The 12,332-nt window shown below is 39.4% G+C and overlaps 1 protein-coding gene across 6 annotated transcripts in view; it reads right to left on the reverse strand.

The window, feature by feature from the left end:
* LOC100220752 (integrator complex subunit 6-like) overlaps positions 1-12,332 on the reverse strand; it is a 39,420-nt gene that overhangs the window by 8,405 nt on the left and 18,683 nt on the right. For 4 of the 6 annotated variants that reach the window (XR_003960388.4, XR_003960387.4, XM_030272519.4 and 1 more), the window contains exons 4-10: positions 12,242-12,331; positions 11,742-11,925; positions 10,820-10,948; positions 8,848-9,011; positions 7,638-7,790; positions 5,909-6,041; positions 78-172 (exon numbers count right to left, since the gene is read on the reverse strand). Coding sequence is in view for 4 of the 6 variants with exons in the window: in XM_030272519.4 (XP_030128379.2) it covers positions 78-172; positions 5,909-6,041; positions 7,638-7,790; positions 8,848-9,011; positions 10,820-10,948; positions 11,742-11,925; positions 12,242-12,331 (948 nt within the window). In the remaining 2 variants the exon portion in view is untranslated. Of the gene's footprint in view, positions 1-77; positions 173-5,631; positions 5,713-5,908; positions 6,042-7,637; positions 7,791-8,847; positions 9,012-10,819; positions 10,949-11,741; positions 11,926-12,241; position 12,332 lie in introns of those variants that run through there. The other 2 variants (XM_030272522.4, XM_030272521.4) reach the window with 2 other exon arrangements.

A 12,332-nucleotide genomic window follows, 5' to 3' on the forward strand; every position in this document is an offset into this window, starting at 1 on the left:
GGAAGAGGTATGATGCAAAGGACTCTGGTCACACCAGCCATTATACCCCGGAGGATGAGATGAGGAGAGGAACATACCAGTAAGTAGTAAGGAGGCATTGTTTTTAAGTAGTTGTCAAAAGCCTGTCGCCACTTCAGATTTGGCTTAAGTTTGTGAACCTTAAACAAGTCATCTGTAACAAGGAAAACAACAAAAAGAGGTGTCATTTATAGAGTCCCAGACCTTTAGCTTTGTCCAAAACCATAGGTGCCAGGTTTCCCCCCATTTTGTCCCCCCACCCATCTCCCAGTGGGGCTTCCCCCCAAAAACTGCTCTTAACCTGAGGTGTGAAGGATTGGGAATCCCCACTCCTAGCTGCAGTAGGCAATCCAGAGCAAATCCCCATTACAACCAAACTTAAAAGGTACACCAAACTTAAACACTGCACACAACTACCAGAGTACGGAAGGTGCAACAGATCCACCTGTTAAAGAGTTTCACCTCCCTTGCCTCTCTCTTGCACATCAGGGAGACCCTGTATCTGATTAAATCAAACAACATTAATTTTATTCCATTTCCACTTTCAGACCAGCTTTCTTCTGTTCAACCTGTATGATGAATTCTGGTTTCCAGTAAAAATATTCTTTGGCATCAAAGGGAAAGAATAAAACAAGTCCAATCAGAGAATCCTTCTGGACAGCTTTGTTGGATTTGCTGCCAACAGCAGCAGCTACACCCGGCAGATAAGGGGTTACCTCCAGCCACAACACCTGCCTCATGCAAGGGCAGCAAAGTCTCCCACAGGTACAGACAAGAGAGAGAAATTAGCTACAAAAATTGCTGTCCTTTAAGAGAGGGGCAACCAGGCATTTCTTTCCTTTGGGTAGTGTTTTAGAAGCACGTGGCTCACTCCAGGTGTGCACTTGGCTGTTAGGAATGGCTGAGGTGAAGCATGGGCCTATTTGCTGTGCACACTGAACTGTGCCTGTGGTCTCTGCACCAAACACAGCATCCTGCAATTTACCATGTGCAATTACGAATTATCCACTGAAATGAAGGTTCTTCTTAGTAGGATTGTAGCATGCTGGCAAAGTGAGGCTAATGGAAGGATATGCAGGTCTGAGAAAGGGGATGTCCAAAAATTAACTGGGGAGAGCTGCAGGAGACAGAGATGCACAGAAGAGGGTGTGCAAAAGACAGATGTAGCAAGGAAATAGTTTTCTCCACATTGAGTTTTCAGAAAGATGTATTGGGAGAAGAAAATTTGACTTGCACGGTACTCTGCACAAATAGAATAGATGTTATGATACTACTTCCCAAGTTCTCATAGACAAACCCCACTCAATTACAGGTATTTTCCAATCTAAATTAATTCTGGATTACATATAAAAACCATACTACAGATGCTACTTCTTCTCTTCCCTGGCCTGAAGAAAGTAGGCTGGAGTTGGAGAGGACAAATCAAAATTCCATTTAAAATCTCAATATACTCCAAGCTTAGCACTATAATCCAAAAGAACCTGGGGTGATATCATGATATATGGCAAATAAAAAATAACATCCATACTTATTTCACAGACCTATTTCCTTTTTGCAGCAAAATTAAACTCCAGCCCTCTCAAAATTCAACATTAAAAAAACTTAAAAAGCAGGATGTTCAGTATTACAGTATGTCCCAATATTTTACATATGAGTTGGTTGAGTACAGCTTGAACCATAAATCAACACTTGATTAGTGTCTCACTTGCTGCACTGTGAGGCTGTACCAGTCAGAGCACACAGGCACTGTGACATGGCACAGGCACTCCTCAGCTCAGCCACCTGGGCTCCCAGTCTACAGCATTTCTACCCCCAGACATCAAATGCAAAAGCACCACCCTGATATCTGCTATCCCAGGAAAAAATTATCAAACCTATGCAGAGCTTCAGCTTCTTAAAATCAGTCTCCCCATTACACAAACTCACTGCAGGAACTGCCACCCTCTCAAAAGGGTGGTAAACACAGCCACAAGTTTCAAAGAGAACTTCACCATCAGCATCTTACCTGCCTCTACCTTGAGAGTTTGAGACACACTGCCAGCAGATTGCAACACAGGCACCTGAAAGGCACTTTTCCCCCTGTGCCCTGGGCTGCACATGATGATTTAAACAAACAAGCAAACTAAAAATAATCCAGTTAACTATGCATTTCACAGATTAAATCCCAAACTTTTGCAGATAAATATCAAAAACTCCTGAAAAAAATCCTTACACAATTTAGTTTTTACTTCTACCTAATTATTTTCAGATACTAATTTTTGCATAGTCTACTTAATGTAGAATTCTTTTTATTTCTAAACTTAGAGGGAGTTAAAAGCACTGTGTAATTGGGAACATGGTATTAAAAACCATTATGAACAGGCTGCAAGCTGCAAGAACTCAAGGGATCAGGTAAAATCACACAGACCAGTTAAGCGAAACTTGCATTGCAAAGTCTTTATCCACTTCAAATTAATGTACAAAACAACCAAATTGTGACAAAGAGGACAGAATACACACTTTTACACTCAGTACTAAAAAAGGGGGCTGGATGCACCTTTAAAGTTCAGTGAACAGTTAAAAACAATGAGAGCATGAGAGAGAGGAGAGCCAGCAGTTAATTTAAGTAATTCAGCTGGAGCCTAAATTACAACAGTTCATTCACCATGTAACCCAAAGTAAAACTTAAAACTTTTTTTTTTTTAAATCACCACTCACATTAAATTCCACCTGAGCAAGTACACCACCATTCCTTGCTGACTCCTATAATTCTCCTAATTATGCACTAATCCTCTATTCTAGGTAGCAGATTCATGATTTTACATTCACAGAAAACAGCATCCTTCCCTGCAAACCATCCAAGCAAAATTAAGGCACTGCAAGGGAAAACAGCATCCATCATAACCTAAGAAAGGTATTGTGTCACTGTTTCCCATTGATACAAAATGTATCAAAATGTATTTGGTGTTCCTCACAGAGCCACAGCATGCTCTGTTCACACAGGTGAGAACATAGCCCTTAGTTTCCAAAATATAAAATCATTACTTGCAGGTTCTCTCACAGAGCCTGCAAAGCATCAAAGGAAACTGTCCATGCTGCAGTCCTTCACAGGCAGACATTTTCTAAATGCTCATCCTGTTGCATATTTAGACCAACAGAGAAAGGGTATTTAACTACCTTGAAGCATTTCCTGCATGGCTGTTTCACTGCTGCTTCTGCTGACACCCCCAATGAACAGTCACTCCTACTGCCCAGCAGCGCCTGCCCTCCCACCCATACAGCTAAAAGGAACCAAGGAAACCTCTTAGGCAAGGCAGAAGCATTTAGAAATATATCTCATCTTTACTTAGCTCTCCCTAAAACCCCTCCTTCCAACTTCTGCTTCATGAACCTGGCTGTACAATGTTTTTAAACAGCACAGCACCTGAAGTACCACAGCTTTGCAACAATCCTTCAAGAGGAGATTTCTATCATCTCTGAGCCAAGCATTCAGCATTGAAGCACGTCAGCATCTGCCTGTGAAAAGCTCTGCCTTCAGCAGCCTCCCACTGAACAGAAAGAACTGCAGCCCACCTCCTCAGTTCTGGAGCAAACCAGCACCAAGCTAGTCAGGACTTCTCTCTAGCTTTCTGAAAGCAAACTGGAGCTGCTCGTCCCACATTACTCATCACAGCTGGAAACGGACCAGAGACCACTGCTTGTGTCAGCCAACCAAACACAGTGCACAAGTCCATTAACAGCTGGACTGTCACTGTTTTATCAAGTCCTATTAATTGGCTCCTTTCCCTTACAAAGCTTCTGAATGCAGGCTCTGAAGTTAAATGCCAGAAGTTACAGCATTCCCAAATCTCCTCTTGCAGAAACCAAGATATAAAATCACCAAGCTATAGGATATGGTACAATTTACCTCCCTCAGCCACGGACCAGTACAACTTGTTTCAGTTTGCTCAAGTATCACCTGCAAGCTGCCTCATGCCTACCTATCTTACCTGTTTGTAGGGCTGTCTTACTCTATTTTTCAAAAAGAGAATCAAAAGTTCACCTGCTCAGGAATGCAGGAGGAAAACAAAAATGCAAGCAAAAAATATCTGTAAACATCTTACTATCTGTTTCTAAGGTTGAACACATTTGATGATACAGTACAAATATACAGTTGTAATGTGGTTTTGTCTTTGAAAGAATCATCAGAAGGAACAGAGGTAATTACCCATGGTACTGTCCCAACCAGTCTTCCAACACAATATTCTACCAGTAGGGCGGGAGCCACTAGAACCACACTGATCAATATGGGAGGTAGTGGCTGAATAGAGCAGATTTCTCCTGCTCTTGGAAGTTCTCACGTCCTTTTAAATCTGGGTGAGAGTAATGAAAAATTGGTTTTACACACTCATATCAGTCCTCTGCTGAACCATCAGTAGCCACTACTAGTATTTATGAAGGCAGACGTAGGAGTGTTCCTACCTACCTACATAGAGCATAAAAACATCTATAAATAATAACCAGGTATGCTGCTTATCATCTCACTCATTTTCTGTGCTGCTAAGTATAAAAGGGTCCAGATCTACTTTTTTGTTGAAGGTATATTCCACAGAACTTAATTCTACCATGCCTTAGAGACCAAAGGATAAGCAAAGTCCTGGAAGGAGATCTGAAGGTAACACTGTGTGTGTTTGTATGAACAATATGGAATGCATGGGATTCATGCCCTCAAGAAAACATCTATTTTACAACTCAGGCAATGTGGAAACTCTGCATTTTCCTTTGAAGAGCCTTCAAAAATATAAGAAATTGATTACCAGGTGAGTAAACTGCAGAATAGCACTACACACACTGAAAAGTGCCTTTCCTCAAAGAGAAGGAAGAGCTTTACACCCCTGAAAAAAAAGGCAGGGGGAAGACAAGAGCTGGCAAGGAAGACACAGCAGAACTGCAAATGTCAACATCAAAATGAACAGGGAAGTTAACTTAGGATCAGTGATGACCTTTCAGCTAGTGGATCTTCTGCAGTATTTGAGGAATCACAGAGTCATCGAAACTCTCATCCTTCTTGCACATTTTGGCACAATTACCAGGCTACATAGATAACTATAAAAGACACATAATCAGCAAGCACAAGTTTCTTATTTTTTGGTTATGACCAGGATTACAAAAAAACATTCCTGAATTGTGTCCTGATCTTTTTTTTTTTTCCTAGAAATGAATAGAAAAATTCTGTGTAAGACAGTAGGACTGAATTCTCTTGGTCACTGTTCTTCCGTATCACTCACAAGACTAGAACAAAAAAGCCTTAACAGCATCTGCAACTGAAAGGGTTAGTGGCACTCTGGAAACTCCTTTATGCCAGTTACTCACACAGCACCTTTTCATATTATCTTTCCTTAGAAAATAATTTCATTGTAGGAGTAAAAAACAAAATCAAAACCTGGTCCTTTGGGTAGGAAAGAAATGCAGACTGTTTCACTGCTCAATTCCTTCTTACTGCTCTAAACTGCATTAGGGAATTCCCTCTTCCCAACACCCGTGACAAACACTGCATCTCATCTTCCAGTAAAAAATAAGCTGCTACAAGAGCAACTGCAAAACCTGGATACACCACACCCTAAATGAGGGAAAAGAATGGAGGTTGAAGCTTACTCCAGGTTAAGGAAGAGGCTACGTGTCTAGGAGGTGAACAGCATCAAACATGCACTGGAAGCAGGTAGCTCTCCTCCTCTGCTGGAGAGAAAAAAAGGGAGAGGGGGTATGAAAATCCTCTCCTCCCAAAGTATGTTAAAAGAGTTTGCAACATTCTCTACTCTCTGATCTCCATTATTTTATAATGTCTCAAACTAAGGCAGAACACCAACCATTATTGTTTTGCTTTTACTCTGGAGCAGCTGCACTGGCAGTCCAGTGCAGATGTGTTACCTACCTAACAATGGAAGTAAAACAGGGTAGTTGTAAGGCATCACAAAGAGGTTTACACAGGTTAAAGTAGTGCTTGCTTTTAAATACCCAAACGGGTGGCCGAGTTCGCTGTATTTTCCACTGCTACTCACAAATACCTGACAAAGAATAAGAGAGAGCACTGTATTAGAATGAGGAATGTGAGGAATAGTAAGCAATGAGGCATTTAAAAATTCAAATCAATCTGAATCCAACTGCATTAAGACAGTAAATTATCAAGCAGAGACAAATCTGAACACATCAGGGTGAGTGAGGACTTACATTCCCCAGTCACCAAACTGAGACATGCAACATTTAGTGTACACCCAGTAAGTGTGGAAATACTCTTCACAGAGTAATCTTTACTACTTTAGTGAAACTACTGTGAAGTGATGCCCTGAAGAGTTTTTGATATTATTTAAACCAGGTTAGGGACATCTGTTGAATGAATGTTAAATAAACAAGCTATTTGAAATTAGTCTTCTGACTCAAAAATAGCACAACTAATGTTTACAGCAATGATGAAAAGAAATGCAAAACATTTTTAAGCACAGAAATTAAACAAAACAAACAACCACTCAAGAAATGTCTTAATTGTGCCCAGTGCCAACATTCTTAAAGCTGACTTTATTTTTTTAAGTGCACATATATGAGGGTTTTAACCCTGAAAAGCAATACATGTAAGCAATATTTCAATAGGATAAAAATGGTAGATGTTCTTGACTGAGGCAAGCAAAAAAACCCACATCTAAGTCAAAAATAGTTTTCCTAGAAAAAAATAAACCTTGGAGCAAATAGCAAGTGGTTTTCCTCTGTTTTTTCTGGGCATAAGAAACTGGGTTTGTTGCATGGTTTCTATGACAATGTGCCTATTTCTCTGATTTGTAAGGGTTTGATGCGTAGCTGGGAGGAGAAAAGCAGTTTTTGAAAAACAGCAGAGTAATTTTAGTAACTCAGGCAAACAATGTCCCTAACAGATTATAAAGGACATTTTTGAAACTAGTTTTTTTTTTAAGTAACTTTAATTTTCCTTCTGAATATGCATGTCATATTTTCAACTAAGTTGTAGTATTTATTAGAGATACAAAAAACAGAGACACCTGCAAATTCACCTTCCCAGCTAAACTATCCTACTGACCATACTCCTGGTGTACACATTAGGCTAATATCTGAAAGAACACCACCAAGAAGGGAGTTTGATTTTAGAGAGGACACAGAAACTTAGAAAAAAATTACAAAAGTATCACATGACAAATATTTCAGCAACAGAACTTCAACCTCTTCAAGGCCAATCTTTAGTCAACAGGATCAACAGCTTCCACTCAATTCCCATCAGCAGCCTCGACCATCTAGTGAAAATGATTTGCAGCTGTTCATTAGGTAACACAATGGAAACTAGTGGTGGGTTTTTCCCTGTAAGCAAATGGAAGCCTGCAGACATTTTCAATTTAGCCAAAAATGGAACCTGGGGTGCATATTTCTTAGCAAAATGAGATGGACCTAGAAAGAGAATTAAATGAGATTACAAAGCCTGTGGAAGGAACACTCAATTCTGACTCCTGATAATTCTCTTAGAAAGGAGGTAAGTGAAACCTTGACATGTTTCTTCTCATCTGCTGCAGAGCTTGAACCAGGCCCCAGTTCTCCAGGCTTGCAAAGACTGAAGTACCTCAGATAACCCATTACATTTCTAGAATCAAAAAAAGGGCAAGTACCTGCCAGCAGGTATGGGGGGACTTTCGTTCCAAGATGTACTGGGTGAGGGGTGAAGGCTCAAGCTCATACTTGTCAAAAGGAAGTTTGTCTATGACCATGGGCTCACAATCCACACAGGAGAACCTCACCACAGGGTGAGCTGTGCGTGGAGGCTGAAAGGGAGGAAAAGGGTATCAGTTTTCACATATTTATGGCAAACAAATCAATTCTCTTAAAAACATCCATAAGAGGGTATTTCACCATCCTGTAAGTCTTAAAACACAGTATTCCTTTGAAGAGAATAAAATACAAGCTCCCATAACAAAATATAAACTAAATATTTCTCTAATTGAAAAAAAAACCACTCTTCCCACCAAGAGAAAAACATGGTTAATAAGCCACTATTTATCTTTATATTTAAAAGCCTTCATGTAAATTGAGCTACAATACAGACAGGGTTAAAGGAGACTTCAACTCTTCTTCATAGCTTGAAGTCCACAGAAAAAGAGATGGGAGAGGGCACTCAATTCATAAAGAATCTCTCAAAGAGCTCTCAAAGAAATCTCCTTCTTTTTCTTTTCCCTCTTTAATCAGGAGGTGGGAGCAAGGAGAATGGACAGAGAGTACCTTGTGCACTTGCAAAGTGCAGGAACAGAACATGCCAAACAAAAGAGATGTTTTGAAAGGCTAGTAAGGTATGCCAAATGTATGATCATTTCAGTAAGAAAAGGAGAAATTAATACTGTTTTTCTCCTCATTATCTGCAGGGAGTAGCTCTTCTCTTTCAGTTTTAATTCTTCCTGCTAGTGAAAGAGTCTCCACATAAAGTAATACTAAGGAAAAAAATCCATGGTTGATCTTCTTTCAAAAAGAAATACTCCTTTTCCCATGTTAATGAATTTTATAAAGCTTTGAGTAAAATTTAATTAGGCTCACTATGATTTGTGCTACATGAAGTAACTTACAGTTCTATTTTTTAACCTTTAAAAATCTTTCAGCAAATTAACTAACCATACACATTGAAGTGAACTTTCTGGATACAAGAAATGTCACATGTTAAAAGTAGCCACATTAGGTTATACTATTATGTTAAAAACAGTTTCAACCCTTTAAAGCAAAGTCACATCATATTATAAATAGAGAAAATAAGAACTATTCTATCCATTATCTATTTTAACTCTGTTCAACTATTAGTATAGAATCCTGTTTTTCAGTTCTTATTTTACTTACCAGTGTTGGTGAATTCTGATCAGGCCAAAAAGATTCTGGGATTGGCCAATGCCCCACAGGAACACCCGTTTTAGGGTTAGGCCGTACATAAATGAGTTTATGACAACTATGCCACGGCTGAGAAGCAAATGAATTGATGGGCCTGGATGAATCAACAAGTCCATCTAAAATTTAAACAAAGCAAAATAACAAAAAGAAAATGAAAAGCTACATGCATGCATTTGTCTGCTAGCAAAATTTCTGTATTAGCAGCCAGTAAGGCATTTCATTACTCTAGTTCCAAAGACATACAGATCTTTATATCAGAGGCTGAAATAACCTATGCATCCAGGTGTATCATAGAATCATCTGAAAAACATTTCCAGTATTTGCCCTGATTTCCCTTCTGCTCCTGTGGCACAGCCATTACACAGTGAGTGCAGCAAGGCATACTCACATGCTATGGAAAATGTATTTGCCTAAGCTCAGTGTCTGACACAGCTCCCACGGGCAGCACCAAGCTACTGCTGCTGGTTCTGATGCACCTGGAAAGGCTGAGAATTGGCATTTGCATTTCTACATGGGCTGCAGTGCCCACTGACCGATGCTGCCACACATGGAAACTCAAAAGAGGAGCAAAGTTTCTTGGAGAAGTTGGATCCATCTTGCAGGAGGCAGCTTTTGCCATATTTTTAATTATAACAATTCACAGATCACCTAAACCCCACAGCCTGCTGCCCAACAGCACAGAACTCCTGCACACTGAGGATAAAGAACTTTGTAGCATGACAGATGTAACCAGTAGTTTTCAAAGACTGCTCTTCAAAGCCAACAGCACAGCAGAGATCACCCACTTAACCAATCTTCAGTGTTTTAAAAAGATTTTACAGTAATAGTTTTCCTTGCTTTACAGAATTAGTCAGTAATACTGTGGGAACCATGTTTCTGTGAAACATCAGTTTTGTTTCTCTGCATTATAAAAACAGTGATTTTTACAGCTTGGGAAAATCCTATAGTATTTCTCTCTAGTTTAGGACTTTCTCAATTCCCATAGAGATGAAAAGTCTTGGAATTTTTATACATTCATATCCATAGTCCATCACCATTCAAATGTGACAGAAATGAAGGTAACAAAACCCCCACATTTCACCAGTCATTCTGCCACATAGGAGAGAACATTTGGGCCACCAGAGACATTTGGGAATTTGGTGCTGTGCTGTCCACCACAGCATTACAAGAAAGCCTTCTTTAAATAAGCGAAAGGAGAAAACAAACATAGAAAAAGCTGATTCTAGAATGAAAGCAGGAATAAATCTGGCTTTGCTAGAATGTTCAGGTGATGCTAAAAGCTATTATATTTTCTGATATTCCAGAATCCTAACTTCCTAAACTGGAACTACTCAGCCCTCTCCCTTTAAGCCATGAACTTCTCCAAATCTGAAGAACTGCTTCACATTTGGAGTGCACTATCCTCTTTTCCTCTTATACACCAGACTAACAGGGAGCAAAGTAATTCTTTGTTCTTTGCAGTTTTTCACTCACAGATGAGAACATTCACCTGCATCTCACTGATCTGTGATCATTTAGCAGAATGAAAATCTACAAAAAATTAAGCACAGAGATTGCTTTAGAGATGTTGAAGTGTTTAAATACATTACTGCTAGATTTAACTATTTTAAGTGCAGTCCTGACAACACTGTAATTCAAACTTAAATGCTTCCTGCAAACATTCACTTTCCTCAGCCATCCAAAAAGAGGAGTGACACAGAGCCAGCCAGCAATAGATGATCCATATAAGCATGTGCAGACATATGGTATCATTGAACTTAGCAAGGATCAAACTAACATTTGTAAAAGGTGTATCCTGTACACTACAGGAAAAAGCTGGCAGGAAGGACATGGAAGACACTTAAGGACATCTACAAACAAACAAAATATTTTGTCTTAAACATTAGGAGCAGGGGAAAAAAAAAAAAAACAACAATCACTGTACCTTCTCCAATAGGAGCTGGGTCTGGTCCTGACTTCTCAAAGTTAATAACAACTCCACTTTGGACTTTTTGAACTAAAGATTCTAAACACTGATTCAACATTCTTTGTGTCCGGACGCAGTATGAACGACCTATGCAAGAGAGAAATTACATGGGGAAACAGAAAAGCAAATTACTCAAGGAAATGTTTTATTACCTAAGTCATGCTGCCAAGGCTTGCCATTTTCTCCAAAATAACAGCAACAAACTATGTACAAGTTTATGTAAAAGGCAAAGTACTTTGCAAATCCAATACAACCAAAAAGAACCAAAACCCCACAGCCTGCTGAGATTTTGTTACTAAAACGAGGCCATTAAGGCTTCATCAGGCTGGACCAAGGCCAAGTTTATAGAGGCCCTTAGGAAGGCCTGATTTCACCAAGACTATGTAATCTATCTGCTTTTGTCTACTCAAACCTCCTCCTCCCACACACCAATTTCTCCAAGCACCAATTAAAAAAAAAAATCTAATCAACGTATCAAGCAATAGGCTCCAGAATTAATTTTTTAAAGATTAAATTTAGCTTATCAGCCCTGCAGCAGAATTAACATCTCACTAATAGCAGTCCTGCTCAATTGAACACTTAAACAAAAAAAATTTAAAAAAAACCCCTCACGATGAGCAAAGCCAACCTCCAGAATAACCAAAGAAATTTTCCAAAACCTACTGCATTTAGAAAACGCTCTCACATCTAGACTTGAAATAGGAATATTGCTTTATTTTAAAGTTCTTCTGTGCTAATGGAATCCAAGAAAGCACCACATGGATTCACATGGACACAGAGTAATTCAGACAAACAGGAAGAGGTAAAGGTGAATTAAAGGAAAAGAAATATTTCAAGGCAAATGCCAAATGTGAAGCAAAGCAAAAAAGCATCCAGTTACCTCCTGTAACCTCACACATCTGTGTGATAGCAGATTCATCAGTAGGCACACTCCCAAGCTGCTCTGGCTCTGCAGATGCAGCTCCTGGCAAACGCAGTACCAGAGCAAACAGCCTTTGATCCCAACGGAATGGTTCTTTGGTTAGTTCACTTCCAGGCAAAGGAGAATTCAATGGAAGATGAAGCTGGTAAAAAAAGATTTAAGAACATTTTCCAGTATTTGACAAACCAGCTAAAAACATCACATCCAAATTAATTCATTTATCTGTAAAAGACCCCTTTTCTCTCCAACCCACTAATTTATCTGAAGTTCTCATCTCAAAACCCTTACAGACTGTGAATTTAGGGGCTGGGCAATGACAGAATAGCTGGTTTCTATTCTCTATAAAAACAGGTCAACGATGAAGAAGTACAATTAGCAGGAAAAAACTGACTAATATTCATCTCAGCATAGAACCAACCTGCACAATCATAACTTGAAAGAACTTAATGCACGTTTACCTCCTCTTGGACTCCAGCTGTATTTGTCAGCTTGTTTCCATCTGTTATGGTAATCAAAATAGATGGCTCCAAAAAGAACGGATTCCTTCCC

This window comes from Taeniopygia guttata, chromosome 4A (assembly GCF_048771995.1).
Source record: "Taeniopygia guttata chromosome 4A, bTaeGut7.mat, whole genome shotgun sequence".
NCBI lineage: Eukaryota > Metazoa > Chordata > Aves > Passeriformes > Estrildidae > Taeniopygia > Taeniopygia guttata.